The sequence below is a fragment of the Panthera leo genome, chromosome C1, assembly GCF_018350215.1.
Source record: "Panthera leo isolate Ple1 chromosome C1, P.leo_Ple1_pat1.1, whole genome shotgun sequence".
NCBI classification, from domain to species: domain Eukaryota; kingdom Metazoa; phylum Chordata; class Mammalia; order Carnivora; family Felidae; genus Panthera; species Panthera leo.
The window spans coordinates 157,867,963-157,887,567 of NC_056686.1; the positions used below are offsets into that span (position 1 = coordinate 157,867,963).

Genomic DNA, 19,605 nt, shown 5'->3' on the forward strand with positions numbered 1-19,605 from the left:
GTGATTTGGCTTTCTTAGGTCTACTAGTTGAGTTACCATGCACTCATTTCCTTTCCAATTAACAAAATTCTGCATTTTTTTTCTTTTCTGATTTTCCCCATCGTTGTGGTTTTCATCCTTTAAAAAATACCATTATCATAGTTCTGTTGGAGTTTTGGGTGCAAGTAAAATTAAATACTTATGTTCATTCTTTGATTTTAACTTCAAGAGCTGAATGTGTAGCTCACTTTAATTTGCATTCTCTGGATTACTAGGTCCTCGAGGTTGAGCTTTAAAAAAATCTATTAATTTCTCTTCATGTTTCTTGCTCTGAGAACTGTGTATACATGTTTCTTGCTCTGAGAACTGTGTATACATTATTCTTTGCCAGTTTTTCTATTAGGTTGTCTAAAGTTCATTCGGTCTCAAGTTTTACTTTTTATTTATTAAAAAAAAAATTTGTTTACATTTATTTATTTTTGAGAAACAGAGTGAGACAAAGTGTGAGTGGGGGAGGGGCAGAGAGAGGAGACACAGAATCTGAATCAGGCCACAGGCTCCAAGCAGGCAGTCAGCACAGAGCCTGATGCGGGGCTCGAACCCACAAACTGTGAGATCATGACCTGAGCCAAAGTCGGACACTCAACCGACTGAGCCACCCAGGCACCCCAAGTCTTACTTTTTATAGTTAGATCTGTAACCCACCTGGAATTGATTTTTGTTTGTGAAGTAGTGATTTATTTATTCATTTATTTTTCTCTTATAGAAAACCAGTTGCTTTTGGATCATTTATTGAACAGTTCATTCCTTTGTCAGTGATTTATTAATATGCTAATTTTGTCATAAACACTTGATCCTCATTATTTGCAAATTTGGCTACTTGCTAAAGTTTAAACCCCAGATTAATACTTTCTCCTGGGTATTTGTTAAAGCTTTCTCCTGGGTATTTGCAGGTGTGTGCGGACATGAAGAGTGCACCTAGCTGAGGTTGAAGAGAGCAAAGTTCTGTCCTCTTGTTTCAGTGCTCATACTTTAAACAAGTGTCCTTTTTGTAGTGTTTTTAGAACTGTTTTTGCATTTTTGTCCTGTTTACTATTTAAAATGGTTCCCAAATGTAGCTGAAGTGCTGTCTGGTATTCCTGAGGGCACGAAGGCTTTGATGTGCCTTACAGAGAAAATTCGTTGTTAGATTAATCTTCATTCAGTCATGAGTTATAATGTTGTTAGCTGAGAGTTCAGTGGTAGTGAATCAATAATATGGTACATCCAGAAAAAGGTAGAGGAAATTCACTGATCTGTACACGGGGTCATTCCAAAAGGGGCTAAAATAACAACTGTAGTGTGTAATGCAGCTATGGAAAAGCTGAAAATCTAAATTTGTGGACTCATGAGATGGTGACTGATAAAAGGTGTAGAGGATAACATTGTTATGAGACTGCAAGCCAAAGAAATTACTGTCATGTTTAGCAAGGGTCAGAAAAAAGGTAAGCCCTACTTTGCTAGTGCTGGCTGGCTTGCACGTTTCAAAAGGTAATATACTGTGAAAAATGTTAAATTTGCAGGCAAGGCAGGCTCTGTAGTTCATGAGATGGAAGAATTTTAAAAATACTTGCTAAGAGTTCTACAGAAAAGGGTTATGTTCAGAGCAGGTTTTCAGTGTTGATGGGACTGTCTTGATTTGCAAGGACATTGGCAAATATAATGTAAGTTGGAATTTTGATTAACAAAATTGACCCCAGATTTGCAGGAACCTAATTCTGTATTTCTCCTAGGAGCAATAATTCAGTGTGGTGTTTGTGGTGTTTGTGGTGACTTTATAGAGCATAACTACTGTGAGTAAAGTCAGTTGACTGTATCAGGTATCATGTATATAGACCTATTTCTCTTTTGTTCATTCTGTAAATTAATGCCGTACTATCACAAATATTGTTTCCTTCCTTCCTCCTCCTCCTCCTCCTCCTCCTCCTCCTCCTTCTCCTCCTCCTCTTCCTCCTCCTCCTCCTCTTCCTTCTCCTCCACCATCACCACCACCACTTCCTACTCTTCTCCTCCTCCTCCTTCTCTCTTCTATTTATAAGTTGTTTATTCTTGGCCCTTTGCCTAGAGTTTTATGATCATATCAAATTTAATGATGAAACATGTTGGGTTTTGATTGAAATTGTACTGATTGAAATTATCTAGATTAATTCCTAGATTAATTTGATAGAGATGCCATCTCTTTTTTAAGTTTTTATTTTAATTCCAGTTAACGTATGGTGTTATATTAGTTTCAGGTGTAGAATATAGTGGTTCAGCAGTTCCATACATCACTTTATGCTCATCACAACAAGTACAGTCCTTAATCGCCATCACCTATTTCACCCATCCCCCCATCCATTTGCCCTCTGGTAACCATCAGTTTGTTCTCTGTTAAGAGTCTGTTTCTTGAGTTGTCTCTCTCTTTCTTACTTTCCCCACCCCCGTTGCTTGTTTGTTTTGTTTCTTAAATTTCACATATGAGTGAAATCATATGGTATTTGTCCTTCCCTGACTGACTTATTTCACTAAACATTATGCTCTCTGGCTCCATTCGTGTCATTGCAAATAGCGAGATTTCATTCTTTTTTACAGATATGTAATATTCTATTATATATGCATACCACATCTTCTTTATTCATTCATTGGTCAGTAGAAATGCCATTCTAACAGTAATGTGTTCTCCCACGTATGAACATAGTGTGTATCTCCATTTATTTAGGTTGTCTTAAATTTCTTTCCATAAAATTGAGAATGTTTTGGTATCTTTTATTAGACTTATAAGTCGAATAATCTTATAATTTTTATAGATATATGGTATATTTCCTATAATTATCATTTCTTTTTGTTCTCATGAATAAGAATGCAATTGATTTTGGGGCTTTTATTAGTTCTAATAATTTGTAGATTTTTAAAGATTATCTATGTGGACCATTAAATTATCTGGGATTTTGTCTCTGTTTTTCACACAAAGATTTTCTATGTGGGCCATTAAATTATCTGGGAATAATGATGATTTTGTTTGTTTTTTACACACTCTCTTGTCTTTGCTGGCTAGTCTCAACTATAATACATGATAATAGCAGTGATGAAAAGACTTCTTGTTTCTAACACTTTTCATGTGTCACCATTAGATACAATGTTTACTTTAGTAGTTTTGTAGTTACCTTTTGTCAGATTGAGGAGATTCTTTTTTATTGCAAGCCTACCAGGATTTTTTATTATGATTGAGTTTTTAATTTTATTAAGTGCTTTTCTTGCATCTCTGTAGATGATGGTATACAATCCACATATCTTTGCATTATTGAAAAAAACCCAATCTTGTCATTATTCACTTAAAAAAATATTGCTTGATGTGGTTTACTGATTTAAACATTTTTTTTCCCCATTATACTTGTAAGAGTTTGGTCTTATAAGATAGTCTTTTTTTTTTTTTTTTTCTTAAGTTTATCTTTATGTATTTTCAGAAGGAGTCAGAATCCCAGGCAGGCTCTGCGCTGTTAGTGCAGAGCCTGATGTGGGGCTTGAACTGACGAACTGTGAGATCACGACCTGAGCCAAAGTAAAGAGTCAGATGCTTAACCTACTGAGCCACCCAGATGCCCCATCTTAGAAGATAGTCTTATACATTTTTAAAATCATGTTGTTTTCATATTGGTAACGGGTTGTATTAGCATCATAGAATTATTTGTGTATCTTTTATCTTTTTGCTATTTTCTAAAATTTATGTCAGGAGTTGGAGATTATCTGTTTCTTAAAAAAAATTGTTTTAGGCAGCTTTATTTAGATATATTTTACCTACAGTACAATTCACCTATTTAAAAAGTACTATTCAGTTAGTGGTTCTTAGTATATTCAACAGAGTTGTGCCACTGTCACCATAATAATTTTAGAAAATTTTCATCATTCTAAAAATAAACCCTCATTATTCATTAGCAATTACCACGCATTTTCCCCAACCCTACATTCCCTAGGCAACCACTAATCTACTTTCTGTTTCTATGGATTTACCTGTTTTGGACATTTCATATACATGGAATTCAATGTGGTCTTTTGTGACTTGCTTCTTTTACTTAGCATAATGTTTTCAAGGTTCATCTACATTCTAGCATGTATCAATACCATTTTTTTTTATTGCCAAGTAATATTCCATTCTGAGGATATCCACTTTTATTGGTCCATTCATCAGTTAATGGATATTTGGTGCTATTATGAATAATACTGCTATGAACATTTGTGTATAAAATTTTGTGTGGACATATTTCATTTTTCTTGAGTGTATGCCTGTGAGTGGAATTGCTGGGCCTTATGGTAACTCTGTGTTTAATTGTTTAAGGAACTACTAGATTGTTTACCAAAGCAGCTTCAGCATTATGCATTCCTATTAGCAGTATATTTGGGTTCCAATTTCTCCTTATCTTTACTAACACTTGTTATCTGTCTTTTTGATTATAGTAATCCTTGTGGGTATGAACTGGTATCTCATTGTAGTTTTGATTTACATTTCCCTGATGGCTAATGATGTTGAGCATATTTTTATTTGTTTATTGGCCATTTGTTTATCTTCTTTGGAGAACTGTCCAGATCCTTTGCCCATTTTTAATTGTATTAACTTTTATTATTGAGTTTTAAGAGCTCTTTATGTATTATGAATACTTACTTATCAGAAATATGATTTGTAAACATTTTCTACTATTCTGTGGGTTGTGGTTTGTCTTTTCACTTTTTTGAATGTCATTTGAAGCACAAAAGTTCATTTTAATGAAGCTTAATTTATCTGTTTTTTCCTTTTGTTACTTGTGCTTTTGGTATCATATCTATTGCTTAATCCAGGATTACAAAGACTTATGCCTATTTTCTTCTAAGGGTTTTATAGTTTTACCTCTTATATTTAAGTCTTTGATAGATTTTGAGTTAATTTTACATATGGTGTGAGATAGTGGTCCAACTTCATTCTTATTTATGTGAATGTTTCTTGCAGTTTTGATAGAACTTACCTTTTAAACTACCTGGGCCTGATGTTTTATTTTTGAAGGAGGTGTAATTTAAAACTGATTTCACTTTCTTTAAAGCTTATAGTCTTAGAATTTTTACTCCTTTTTGAGAGGGATTGTCAAGTTATATATTTCTAAGAAATCTTTTATTGTCTTTTAAGTATATAATAAAAAAATTGTCTTTGCCTGTTTATTTCTATTATTTATTTGTGTTTGTTGTTTCTTATTCTTGATTAGTCTTATCAGAGGACTGTCAGTTTTACTATTTTTTTAAGAACAAGCATTTGGTTTTGTTGTTACTTCTTTTTCCCCCTTGTAGTCCATTTTGTTCTTTTTTCCTTATTACTGTCTTCTTTCAATTTAGTTTGGATTTTCTCCCTTAGACACTTAGATTTTGACTTTTTACAAAAACATGCATTTATGGTTTTTTTTTTTTAATGTTTTTATTTATTTTTGAGACAGAGAGAGACAGAGCATGAACGGGGGAGGGGCAGAGAGAGAGGGAGACACAGAATCGGAAGCAGGCTCCAGGCTCTGAGCCATCAACCCAGAGCCTGACGCGGGGCTCGAACTCACAGACTGAGAGATCGTGACCTGAGCTGAAGTCGGACGCCTAACCGACTGAGCCACCCAGACGCCCCCAAAAACATGCATTTAATGCTGGGGATTTCCTTCTAAGTACTGCTATAGTTGTATTCCACGATTTTTTTTCTCTATAGTTTAGGTTCTAATTTAAAATTTTTTATCTTATGATTATAATTATGTCTGAATGTATAAGAACATCATGTTATAAAATGTCTGCATGTCTGAAGTTTTGAGTTATCGTGTAGTGGATTTCTAGTTTTATTTGCTTTGTGACAAGTGGTTGTGGCCCATATATCCATTCTTTTGGTATTTTCTGAAATTTACTTTCAATCCTAGTATTTTGTAAATTTTCATAAATGTTCTAAGTGCACTTAAAATTATATGTGTTCTCTAATTATCGGATGTTCTATATTTGTCTTAGGTTCAAGCTTGTTAATTATGTTGTTAAAAATCTTGAAAATCCTTACCAATTTTTTTTTCTTGGGCTTTCTGTCAGAAATATGTTAATGTCTTCTATTATGATTGTGAATTTGTCAGTTTCTCTGTGTAATTCTCTCAAAATTTGCCTTTTGTATCTTGAGTCTGCTGTGATTTGTATACAAATCATTGTTAGTTTCTTCCTGGGGAGGCTGTTCTTCCATCACAGAAGAGACAGACAAGCTCTCTTACTTCTCCTAGTGAGTTATCGTTTCATTGAGGGTGAAGCTTTTCAAAAGTGTCAGCTTTATATGGAATCTCAGTTCCAATAGCTTGAGATCTGCCTACTCAAGGACTTGAAACCATCACTAAACACGTATTTAGTGCTCATTGTTAATTCCTTCCTTTTCTGGTAACTTGGGAAGTTCACTTTCTTTTTTGTGAGTTGAAATATGCGTTAAAAAAATTACATTTTATATTTTAACCAGCTTTCCCAGCTGTTTCTAAGTGGGATAGTTTTTCGGTTATCTGGTTTTTTTTATTTTTGTTTTTTCCAGTTGTTTCAACTGGAAATTTCTTTGTTGAGTAGTTTATTTTGTATTCTTTCTGTTTATTTCCTTTTGTTAACATTTCCTATTCACGTTTTTTTTTTTTTCTAGTTGTCAGCTTAGGGACTCTGTATTCATTTTTATCTGATACAAAAAGAAAATAGTTATGTTTATTGTGAGAAAATAGTTACGTTTATCTTTTTGGCATTTTTGAGCAATTTGATTAAAATAGTACTGCGTAGAAAAATATGACCAAAAATTAGTATCTATAAATCACTATTTAAACCATAGTTTAATTTTGAATCTATCATCTAATTTTTGTTTTGCTTTCTTTTTACAGTTTAAAACAGAGTGGAAAGTTCCCTGGAAATCCCTGGCCTCCCTATAAGAAAAGGACACCACTCCATCCCAGCTATAAAGGTCTCATGAGACTTTTGCACTGTAAAACTTTACACATTGTGCTATTCACTCTGCTTTACAAGGTACAGTAGTAATTTGAATAGAAAGACTCAGATTATAATTTATTTCCATAATTTTCAAATAAAAGTGTTAACATAATATTTGCATAAAAGTAGCACTCATAAAGCAAAGCGTATTTATACATTAAAGATGTATGAAGATATGTCATAATCGCATATATGTGAATTCTAAGTTGAAAACGGAATAGATACACCATTCTTTGTGGGAAAATATTTCATGTTACCCCGTTTCAGATAGGAATATTTATTTATGGCTCCTGTAGAACAAAAGGTAAAATACTATAAAACGACAGGAGGGTGAAATAAACAATAGGTACCAAACGACTACCAGAATCCATTAAAATGACAAAACTAAGCGATGAGGGCCAGTGACCCTGTGTTTAGGGTTGTTTTCTTGGCTTTTTCCCTCTGATTAGGAATGCAACATGGAGGAATTTGAATGGTTTTATGTGTGGCAGCATTAAGAATTTGCTTTGGTAAATACCTTCTAAACTAAAAAGATACTTTTGCTCTCTTGTTACCTAGAATTTGTTTTATTCTTGGGTTTTCTTGTATAGAAGAGATTTATTTATATATTTGGCTAACATTAGCTATGTACTCAGAAACTGTATACATAATATTGTGCAGTAGGTGTATATATATAACAGGCATATTTATGATCTGTTACGTATTAGAGATGAAAGATGGAAGAACTGTATACTTGTGTATAGATAAAATAACTATAGATATCAATGAAGTAACTATACATGCGATAAACATAATTAGGTACAAAGAAAACCTTTTGTTTCTTATTCCTAATTAGAATTTGAAAAATTAAAAGAGGTTTTTAGAAAGCATATTTTTATGCAGATTTCCAATTGCTATATACACATTTTTTAATTACTTTAAGAAATAATTAGTGCATTTAGTTAAGTACACATTTGGTTTTAATGTTTGCTTTGTAGTGAAAGAATACTTTTAGATTTCTGTACCCCCCCCCCCATTCATTCAACTCTACCCCTTGACCACTTTTTCATCTTACTTATTAAGTTACTTCTGTTAAGATTTTAGACGTGACTCAAAAAACGTCTTTAAATTGTTTATTTTCATTAATTTCTGAGAGGATTATTCAGTAAAATGATTTAAAATGTTCTTTTCTTCATCAAAAAAGGTAGATTTTTATTAGATACTTGTATTTATAGACATTTTTTGGATGCTTACCTATACCAGATTTTGTTTCAAATGCCTTATATATATTTACTTTGTTTAATTTTAACAAAAATTCTTATGAGTGTAAGTTTGTTATTCTTATTTTTTAGAAATAATTATTGAGTTTTAGAGGTTAAATAATTAGATGCTGAAGCTGAGTACTGTGATATCAGTTAATAAGTAATAGGTCAGTAAGTCACGTTTTAAAAATTAAAGGAGTGGGGCACCTGGGTGACTCAGTTGGTTAAGTGTCCGACTTTGGCTCAGATCATGATCTCACAGTTCGTGAGTTTGAGTCCCATGTCAGGCTCTGTGCTGACAGCTCAGAGCCTGGAGCCTGCTTTGGATTCTGTGTTTCCCTCTCTCTCTGCCCGTCCCCTACTCGGATTCAGTCTCTCTCTCTGTCTCTCTCTCTGTCTCTCTCTCTCTCTCTTTCTCTCTGTCTGAAAAGTAAATAAACATTAAAAAATTAAAAAAAAATAAAAGGAGCCTTACTGCAAATGATTTGTGTTCTTTCAAGTTATATTTTTCAGTCTTTTCATTTGCTTAATGTACAAATAGAGCTTTCTCAAAAATAGAAGGCAGTGTTTCAGTTGTTACAAGATTATGAACAGTTTTTTTTTTTAAATCTCAACTTTGTAATAGCTGTTCTGACTTTAATAATAATAGAAAAAACTCTAATTGACGTTGCATTGGCAAATCAACTTTCTAAACATCAGTGTCAATGAGCCATCTCATCGCCTGCCATGTTTAATGTTAAAAAACATTAATATAGAACATGTTAAGAAAACTTCTCAGAAAATCATTCTTAGAAAGTCATTTTTTTCCTTAGCTTTTAGGTTACTCATTTGAAACTGTGAGATGTAATGTCGTAGGATTTCAGCCAAAATTTATTTGAATTTAATTAGTAATGTTTTATTTATCAAGAGGAGGCAGTGTAGTAACGACAGGCAATAGTTGAGGTCTGAAATCTGTTTGGTGTTGCTTATACTAGCTGGGTGTGTGGCTGAGCCTTGGTTTCCTCTCTGTGAAGTAAGGGATTACAAAGGATGACGTCCGGGGCCTCCCAGCCTTCCGTCATCTCCTCCTGCTGCTCCTCCCACCATGTGCACCACCTGCCTACTGTTTGTTGAACACCAACTGATACATGCTGTACCACACAAATTACAGTTGTTAACTTGTGGGATCCTCACAACAATTCTGGTCTGTTGTTCCAGGTTAAAGATGAGAAAACTAAGGCCAGAATCTGTTGCTCAAGGTCAAATAGCTAGGTATATACAGAATTTGTATAAAACAAGTTTTTTAAAGAAAGGTCCTTACCACCATGCCACACAAAAGGTGAACAGAAAAGCCTTCTCAGTAGTCAAAATAAACATTAGAAAGGCAATGAACTGAAAATCTTTTTATTTTTCAGTCAGAATACATTAGGTCTTAGGTGATTAAGTCCTTTTTTTAAGCCTGCTCAGCCTTTGGGGCAGTTTCTATGAGGCCCATCCTAGAATGTTCTCTTTTGTACTCTCTGTAATCTCACCTGCAGCTGACAAGGCCACCCTCAAACAACCTCTTTCTCTTACCCTTCCGTCATTTGGCTAGATGGCTTTCTTATAATGAGGACGACATGATGGCTGCCAGGCCACTTTTTTCTTAGGTATTTTAGGTATCTTCTGGTTAGTAGTTTGTTGCATCATGTTGAATGAGTGATGTAAGTTAGCCCTGAAATCCTGCATAAGATGTGTAAGACTTGCAGTGTATAATCCACATAAGGGCAGATTTATTGGTAATTTCTCAGAGAAGCCTCTTTTTCAACTAGCTGCATCCCTTTTTGCTTTCTCACCCATATAAACCAAAGACTAACACATACATTTACTCAACCTGAAAAAATACTCAGGCTGAGAACTTTAATTTTAGAGATATTTTAAGAACAATATTCTGTAAACATTTATTGTCCTCCCAATTATATGCCAGGTGCTATGCTAAACACATTTGCATGAATAATCCTATTTAGTACACTTATTTATCTGGTATTTTTGTCATCAGGAAAAGAGTATCAGCAAATGAGGCTGCGAAACATTCTTGTTAAATTATTTCATAGATACGGTATATTTATAATAATGGATTTAATGGACTATTATTGTGTTACCTTTAGGAATCAGTGAACCAGTATTCCTAGATACTGCTTAAAAGACTGTGTGATCTTGAAAAGGAACCTATTGTTTCAGTTTTAGTTTGTCTTTTCACCAAGATATAGTTTTACTTTCTGATCATGTGGTATATTTATTTAAATATGTATGATTGTTACTTTTATCTATTACTTTTATCTATAACAATGTTTTTAGATACTTAAATGAAATATATTTTGTGGAAAAAGTAATTACGAAGCATTTTTTCCCCTTTTTAAAGATTTTGATGGATCATCAAAATCTGTCAGAACACGTACTCTGCATGGTTTTATATCTGATTGAATTAGGACTTGAAAATTCAGCTGAAGAGGAATCAGATGAAGAGGTAAGTAAGTTTCTTTTATTTTTAGATACTGAAGTTATGAAATTCCTTAACAAAGGTACTATGTTATCTTGAAATGTATTTATGGATTCATCATACTCATTAACTATTCCTTAGAACTACTGGAAAAGGCCCTTTTTTCTTTTATTTTTTTTAAGTTTATTTATTTTGAGAGAGACAGAGACAGAATGAAGGGAGGGGTAGAGAGAGAGGGAGACAAAAGATCCCAGGAGGCCTACATACTGCTGGCACGGAGCCCCACGTGGGACTCACAAACTGTGAGATGGTGCACAACCGTATCTGAAACCAAGAGTCGGACGCTTAATTGACTGAGCCACCCAGGCACCTCAATTTTCAAATATATGTATGTTCTTTTAGAGGTATCACTGATACTTTAAACTCTACTTACGAAATCACTGAATTTGAAATTTGTAGTTCAGCATATATAGGTCTAAGAAAAGGGGTTAATGCAATTTTGGAGTTATGCTAATAACATTGATTACTAGTAAATGTTATGTTAGGACTTCAGTCTAGAAATTCTAATCATTTGATTAGGGATTAATTTTGAGTGGCAAACTCTTCTGTAAAGGTTTTACGTTAATGAAGTAAATATTGTTATATGGGAGAATTTGTAAAGTACTTAAGAATACAAGTTATGGGGCACCCTGGGTGGCTCAGTCGGTTGAGCGTCTGACACTTGATTTCCACCCAGGTCATGATCCCAGGGTCTTGGAATTGAATCCTACATTGGGCTCCATGCCAAATGTGGAGCCTGTTTAGGATTCTCTCTCTCACTCCCTCTGTTCCGCACCCCCTACCCCTGCCCCAAAAAATAAATAAAAGGGAAAAAAATTGAAAAAAAAAAAAAAAAAAGGAAAAAAGAATGCTGTACAGGTTGTTAGAGGTGCCTGGGTGGCTCAGTCAGTTGAGTATCTGACTCTTGACTTGATCTCAGCTCAGGTCTTGATTTCAGGGTTGTGAGTTCAAGCCTGGCATTTGGCTCCATGCTGGGCAAGAAGCCTACTTTAAAAAAAAAAAAAAAAAAGAAAAGAAAAAGAATACAAGTTGTTAATATGTTTCAGGACTTTAGAAGTATCACTTCAATAAAAGCAGTTATTACTACAAATTGATTTGCAAATGTAAGATTGCCTTCATCTCCTTTCTCCAAAAAGACAAAATACTGTGGAACATTGTAACAGCAAAAAAACAAATAAAAAGACTAGGCAGTATGCTATTGTCTAAGATAAGTCAATGTATATTCTTTCATAGATATTAAAAGATCATTGATATTTCTCTAAGGCCAGGTCAGACTTTTGGTTGATTTTTTTTGACTTTCTTTTACAATTAGTCCAAATCAGCATTATTTGACTGTATTATGAGTCATTATTAATGGGTACTGAAAAATACTCTGTATTGTTAAGTACTTCCAGATTGAAAAGTGTATTTTTTTTTTTTTCCAGGAGAAAGTTAGCTGACTTCAATTGGACTTACCTATATTAGTATTAAGAAATTTATTCTTGTATTTTATGTTTGAATTTGGGTTTATTGGCACTTGATAATTTGAAGATGAGACTGTAAAGGATGCAGAGATAAGACAGGCAGTGGGTGATTATTTGGGCTAGTTCATCTCCATTGTACCTTAGACCTGACTTTTGCAAGGTTTCATGTTCATTATGTTCATGTTTTAGGCATCAGTGTGTGGACCAGAACGTTGTCATGACAGTTGGTTTCCTGGCAGTAACTTAGTGTCAAACATGCGACACTTTATAAACTATGTTAGGGTGAGAGTTCCAGAGACTGCTCCTGAAGTGAAGAGGGACTCACCTGCAAGTACCAGCTCTGACAGCCTGAGTTCTTTACATGTAAGTGTAGAAGAGGGAAAAAGAAAAAGAAAAAGAAAAGACTACATGTTATGTCGGGGTATATTGTTTAGATCATCCTGTGATATTCAGAAGAAAAATGTGGTTGTAGGTAACTTTAAATTGTCTTTTGTTTCCTCTGATATATCTAAGCAACTTCTGCCTCACCCATCTTTTCCCTTTAATCTGCCAGAGTTCACGAAGGCCTAAAGTTCTTCAGAGAGAGGTAGATATATATGATACTTGCATTAACTAGCAATATGGCTTTAACTGGAAGTCGGAAAACACTTTGAAGTATTTGTGTGTATATGTGTGTGTTTAATATGGTTACATTTTTTAAAAAGTTTAACGTGTGTGTTTTTATATGGTGACTTAGGCTTAAAGAAAATTCACACTACTGAAGTTAAAAAATAATACTGAGTATTTATTCGTGGGTTTTTCTTAGTATTTTGGACCAGTTATAAGCAGCACATTTGGGTTTGTTTGCGTTTCTCATTGTTACTAATATCTTAAAAATGAATGTTTCCTAAATCAAAATAAATTTAATCTTTAATTGCTGGCAGCATGCCTATTTACAGATTTTTTTTGCTTCTGTGACAATCAATTAACTTTGATAAAATAAGCCCACAAAAATCTTAATACAGTGTGCATTTGGATTCATTTTGAAAATCAGCTCTTTCATTGCATGTACCTTTTAATTAACTAATTTTAAAACGCAGAAATGAAAAAATCTTGAAATGACCTGCCAAGTAACTGAATTTAAATACCTCTTATTCTTACAATGTATTTTTTTGTGGATAGAGAGCACTGAATCAGATGTTTCTCTTAGCAGAGTCCATGGATAGGAACTTTCTTTGCCTTTGACAGTATGTTTTTGCTGTGAACACCATAAAGAATTTTGATTAAATTGGAATCTTAATCAGAGGCAGCTTTTACCTCTAATAATGGTAGAGAGTACTTTGAAAAACAATTTGGATGTTAAAAAACAGCATATACTATAATTTAGCTCATAAAAGCTCTGTTGATATTGGAGCATCCTTTCTATGCTTGCTTAAAAAAATTAAATCCATTAAACTGACTTGTATCTTAATTAAAAGATGATTTCTAAGAGCTCCGATGCAGTTTGACTGTTTTAACAAAAAGGCTTTTTAGAAGACAAATTATTGAGGGAAATATTTTAAAAATCCTTTCAAATAAATTATAGTGATATTCAAATATGAAACAGACCAGTTTGATTTTTCATCTTTATATTTTATTTTAGTAACTAAGCATTTATTAGAAGTAATTTTTCAACTTTGAAGTTCTTTAAAAATGAAATTAATTAGTAGTTCAGATTCATCAACTTAGGAAAAATTAGTTTATAATTTACTTAACTAGGAAATGTATATCAGTCTTGTAGCAGTTAGTAAAGACATAATATTCTTTTTTTTTTTTTTTTATAATAGAAGCATAGTTAACACACAATGTTATATTAGAAGTATAGTATTCTTGATAAATGTTGGGTGGAACATCTTTTATTCCTATAAACTGGTGAGGAACTTCATGTATGATTTCTCCTTAACATGGCTGTAGATACTTCTCAAGCTTTGTCTCTTTTCCCTGGTAGATTGGCCTAGGAGGTAGAGAAAGAGGTGTTACTGTGGATAACCTCCTTTTTCCCCAAAATTGTTTCCAGATTGAGTGAGACTAAATATATTTGATTAAGAGAGGTAAAGGGACAGATTTACTTAAAGAGTAAATCTATTGGCTGAATCTTTGGATGGAATGTTGAACATACCCTTTGGAAAATGTTGTACTAATATGTTCTTACACTTGACATTGAATAACTTCTCTTGATTTTTCTTTCTCTTTTTTAATGGTAGAATTCTGGTACAGCTCAAGTTTTCAGCTTAGTAGCAGAGCGTAGGAAGAAGTTTCAGGAGATCATCAATCGCAGTAGCAGTGAAGCAAATCAGGTGGTTCGTCCCAAAACTTCAAATAAGTGGTCTGCTCCTGGTTCAGCTCCACAGTTAACTACAGCCATTTTGGAAATTAAAGAAAGCATATTGTCTTTGCTAATTAAACTTCATCACAAACTCTCAGGAAAACAAAACTCCTACTATCCTCCTTGGCTTGATGACATAGAAATTTTAATCCAACCAGAAATTCCTAAATATAATCATGGAGATGGTATAACTGCAGTGGAAAGAATTTTACTAAAAGCTGCATTGCAAAGCAGAATGAACAAACGCATCATTGAAGAGATATGTAGAAAAGTGACGCCTCCTGTACCACCCAAAAAAATCACTGCAGCAGAGAAGAAAACATTGGACAAAGAAGAAAGGTAATTTTTATTTTTAATATTTTAAACATAAATGGTTCAGTTGAAGATTTGGTGGATCCCCTTTTTTGGCCATCTGAGGCTAATCATCTGGATGTTTAGCAGCTATAATCATAGTTGATTAGTTTGTAAGATAAAGGGAACCAAACATAGTCAGTGCTTGGGCATGTATAATGCTTGAGTTAGTTTGGGGTAAGAAGACAAGAGTTTATGACCCCAACATTAAATTACTCCCCTAAACTTGTGAGATCCTTTTGGAAAAATTGCTACTTCAGTTATTACTGTGGGTTATCTAATGATTCTGCTGCTGTTTTCAAATACTATTATTCAACTTTAAATGAAAATAGAAAAATTTTAAAAAATATTTTAAATATTTCTCAAAAATTTGATTGTTTTAGGGTTTTTTTTCTTTTTTGGTCTTTTCCAATCTTTCCAGTATATAGTTACTAATTATTAAACAAGTAATGTTTTATTTATTTTTTTAAAGTATATTTATTTTGAGAGAGAGAGAGAGAGAAAGCAGGGGAGAGGCAATGAGAAAGGCAGAGAGAGAATCCCAAACAGGTTCTGCTCTGTCAGCACTTAGCCTGACATGGGGCTTGATCGCACAAATTATGAGATCATAACCTGAGCTGAAACCAAGAGTCAGACACGTAGCCAACTGAGCCCCCCAGGCACCCCAACAAGTAATGTTTTAAAACATGGCTGTAGTGGGGCATCTGGGTGGCTCAGTCGGTTAAGCGTCTGACTTCAGCTCAGGTCGTGATCTCACGGTTTGTGAGTTCGAGCCCTGCATCAGGCTCTGTGCTGACAGCTCGGAGCCTGGAGCCTGCTTCAGATTGTGTGTCTCCTTCTCTCTCTGCCCCTCCCCGACTTGCACTTTGTCTCTCTGTGTCTCTCAAAAAATAAATAAATGTAAAAAAATAAATAAAAAATAAAACATAGCTGTAGTTTTGGGAACTTTGGGTTGCTTTTTTTTAATTAAAAATTTTTAAGCAAACTTTACCACCAACATGAGGCTCAAACTCATGACCCCTATATCAGGAGTCACATGCTCTAATGACTGAACCAGCCAGGTGCCCCTGTTAAATCATAATATTTATAAATTACAAAAAATCTTTCTTGGATGATGTTCCTCTTTACCAAGATAGGGGAGGATAACAGACCAAGATAAGGAGAGGCTTAGGCTTAGCAGTAAAGTTGATATGCTCTGCTTTGTACATTACTAAGTTTAAAGAGCATACCCAAGTGGAGATGTCCAGTCAGATAAAGGGTTTGAGACTTAGGGGAAAATTCAGAGTTAGAGCTATACATGGGGCCATACAGGTAGTAGTTAAAGGCTTATATATAGAAAAGTGTGTGCTCAGATAAGATTGGCAGTTTCCTTTGATTCAGTAGTTAGGTGGTTATCCTTTCTGTGTCAGAAGCAATTTTAATCACATATATAGTTGTACTTCATTTCTGATATAATTAAAGTTGTAGATGATTTATATTAAAAGTATAAAGTATATAAATAAATATGTGTCCACATTTCTCACAAGGCAGCACATACACTAAAATTGGAACGATACAGAGATTAGCATGGCCCCTGCGCAAGCATGACATGCAAATTCGTGAAGCATTCCATATTTTTAATTATATTTGAAAAAAACTTTTTACTCTTACTTCTATTGCATGAAAAAGAGCTCAAGACAAAAAATTCAAACAGTTACCAAAAGCATTCACCAATCAAATAACTTCATTGGACTTTATTGGATAGCTTTATTTTGTTACACATTTCATTGTTGTTAATTTAGAAGACATGGTCTAAAAAAAAAAAAAAATCAAACTCATGTATAATTCTATCCCTCAGTGAAAACCAATGTTAATAAGAGTATGTACAATCATCCAGTATAAATGCAATAATAATGGCTTTTCTATGTGTATTTATCATACTGCATTTTAATTTTTAAACAATTGTTATTGTAACAGTAGAGGTGAGATTCTCCATGTTGAGGAATCTTTCTTGTATTTTTGAATCTCTTATATCCAGTACCATATCTGGAACACAGTGCTAAGTATATCTTTGATGACTAAATACATGAAAAAAGAAAAATATATATATACAAAAGCTTTTAGTAGGAGAATGTAGGAGAGTTTTATTTCTCACAGTAGTTCATAAATAGGAATCATTATAAATAACTAACCTATAATTTGCATGACAATTTATTAATTTTGAATTAGTAACTGCCTAAGATTTAAGAGATCTATTGATAAAGTTGAAAGCGAGGTAAAATTTTTTATGTTTGTTAACCTTTTAAATTGGTGATATTTCCTCGATTATAGAATAATGTCATTTTTTAAAAAGAAGGTAAACATTCAGTGAATCAAAGTTTATTTTATTTGGTTAAAGGTATTTTGTAATTATTACTCAAAATGCATATGATACTGGAGTAGTTCAGATGCTATTTTTACAAAGGCTCTAATGCTATTGTAATAAATAGTACTCTTGAAAAATTGTGAAGGTTTTCTTCATAATAGGCTTTGTTTCCTTTGAGCAGTGGTGGTGATGGTATTGACAAGGACTTGAAACTAATTCTGTAGCAGACAGCTAAGGATTAAGATAAATTTATTTGAATCTCACTATGCTTCTCACATTATGTTTTCTTAATTTATTTTGGATTTTAGATTAAGTTTCATAATAAAGGCCAGTTTATAAACAGTTGTAGTCCATTTCCAACTACCTCACCCATAGACAAACGTGGCATCACTTTTCATTAGAGTAACTGCATAGAAAACAAGATACAAATAGGAAACCTTTAGATGGTTATAACAGTGTGCAGCCTCAATGTTTCTCCCTCTGGGATAATAGTGGAAAATTCCTGAGTTGTACTAAATCTGCTACACTTGTCTGCCTTTTCATTTTTACTCATATTTATGCCCAATTTTAGACAAACAATTAACCTAAATTAAGAAAAAATTTATAAGGGAAAAAGAATTGACATTCTTTTTCTGGAAATCATAGAAAGCCAGTAGAGATTTTGTTTTTTTTAAGCAGCTTAAGACAACATCCATTTATTTACATAGTGTTTCTGTATGTCGAAGTGTAGGCATGATGTGACTGGGTTCTTTGTGAGAGTCTCTTGAAGCTAAAGTCAAGGTGACAGCCATAATTATCTGGGGCTTATAGTTTTCCAGGCTCATGTGGATGCGGGAGAGTAGACATGCATTTTAATACTAGTACCAAGCAGTTATTTGAAGTTTTCTTAATGTTTGATATATGATTTGTTATTTGAAATGTTCTTTTATGGATATACTCTAAATGTTCATGTAAAGGTGATTTATAGAGTGGCATAACTGATTGTGCTAATTAAAGAAACATGTAACTTACAAATTTTATATGGAAATTTTATAAAGTAGTGATGTAGGAAACCAAACGTATTCTATCCATTCTCTTGTTGCTTATAGTATTTTTATAATAATAAATTTCATAAAGTAGTGATGTAGGAGATTAAACATGTATTCTAGGCATGCTGTTGTTGCTTATAGTATTTTTGAAGGTTTCACAGAACGCTTTGAGCATCTGTAGAGCATTTTTGTTTGTTTCCATTTCTTCTATGGTGGCAAATTTTTGTCCTTTGAGAATGGATTTTAATTTTCATTTTGAAGAAATGTCAAATTTATTGAAAAGTTTCAAGGACAGTACAGAGAACTTCTTAGACCATTTCAGAGTAAGTTGCTTTACCCTGGAATATTTTAGTTTGTATTTCCTAGAAATAAGGACATTTTTTTTTTATATAATCACAATATAGTTTTCAAAATAAGGAAATTAACATTTTATTTGAGTATGATAAAATCCTTAGATCCCAAGTTTTGGTAGTTGTCTCAATACTGTTTTTTTTTTTTTCTTTTAAGGTTTTATTATCCATATTTGAGAGAGAGAGGGAGACAGAGCGTGAGCAGGGGAGGGGCAGAGAGAGAGAGAGGGAGACACAGAATCCGAAGCAGGCTCCAGGCTCCGAGCTGTCAGCACAAAGCCTGACATGGGGCTCGATCCCACGAACTGTGGGATCATGACCTGAGCCAAAGTCAGACGCTTAACCAACTGAGCCACCCAGGCTCCCCTCAATACTGTTTCTTACAACAAAAAAATCCAGTGCAGAATTGTTCCTTGCATTTGGTTGTCACATCTCTTTGGTGTCCTTCAATATGGATTTTCTTTAGTTTTTCCTTTATTTTCTTGATCTTGTCACTTTTGAAGAATATAGGGTAGTAACATGGTAGAATGTGCCTCAATTTGGGCTTCTCTACTGGCCCCTTATGTTTGGATTCAGATTATGCATTGCTGGCAGGAGTATCAAGGAAGCATTGCTATGTTCTTTTGATTGTATTCCATCAGGTGTCCTATGATTTCAGTTTGTTTCATTTCGTGATTAATTTTGATCACTCGATTAAAGGGGTTTCAGCCAGACTTCTTCACTGTTAAGTACCTCCCTTTTCCCCCTTTGTAATTAATATGTAATTTATGGAGAGATATTTTGAGATGCTGTAATATCTTCTTTGTCACAAACTTTCAATTTGTTCATTTTTTTATTTCTATCAGTTTGGACTTACAGATTCTGATTTTATGGGTTGCAACCTCATATGCTTGCTATTCATTTTGATGCTCAAATTGTTTTAGATTTGACCTGTGGGACTCCCTTTCGGCTGGTTTCTGTATTCTTTTGAAGTTTCCCTATC

The 19,605-nt window shown here is 33.6% G+C and overlaps 1 protein-coding gene and 1 non-coding gene across 5 annotated transcripts in view; both read left to right on the plus strand.

Moving 5' to 3' along the window:
• The window catches only part of UBR3 (ubiquitin protein ligase E3 component n-recognin 3), a 235,953-nt gene that overhangs the window by 108,721 nt on the left and 107,627 nt on the right, over positions 1 to 19,605 (plus strand). For all 4 annotated transcript variants that reach the window (XM_042949066.1, XM_042949067.1, XM_042949069.1 and 1 more), the window contains exons 20-23: positions 6,879 to 7,020; positions 10,606 to 10,710; positions 12,396 to 12,569; positions 14,429 to 14,889. In XM_042949066.1, the coding sequence (XP_042805000.1) occupies positions 6,879 to 7,020; positions 10,606 to 10,710; positions 12,396 to 12,569; positions 14,429 to 14,889 (882 nt within the window). The remainder of the gene's footprint in view (positions 1 to 6,878; positions 7,021 to 10,605; positions 10,711 to 12,395; positions 12,570 to 14,428; positions 14,890 to 19,605) is intronic.
• LOC122228955 lies at positions 16,417 to 16,519 on the plus strand. Its single transcript, XR_006206838.1, has one exon. It is a non-coding gene; the product is annotated as a U6 spliceosomal RNA (small nuclear RNA).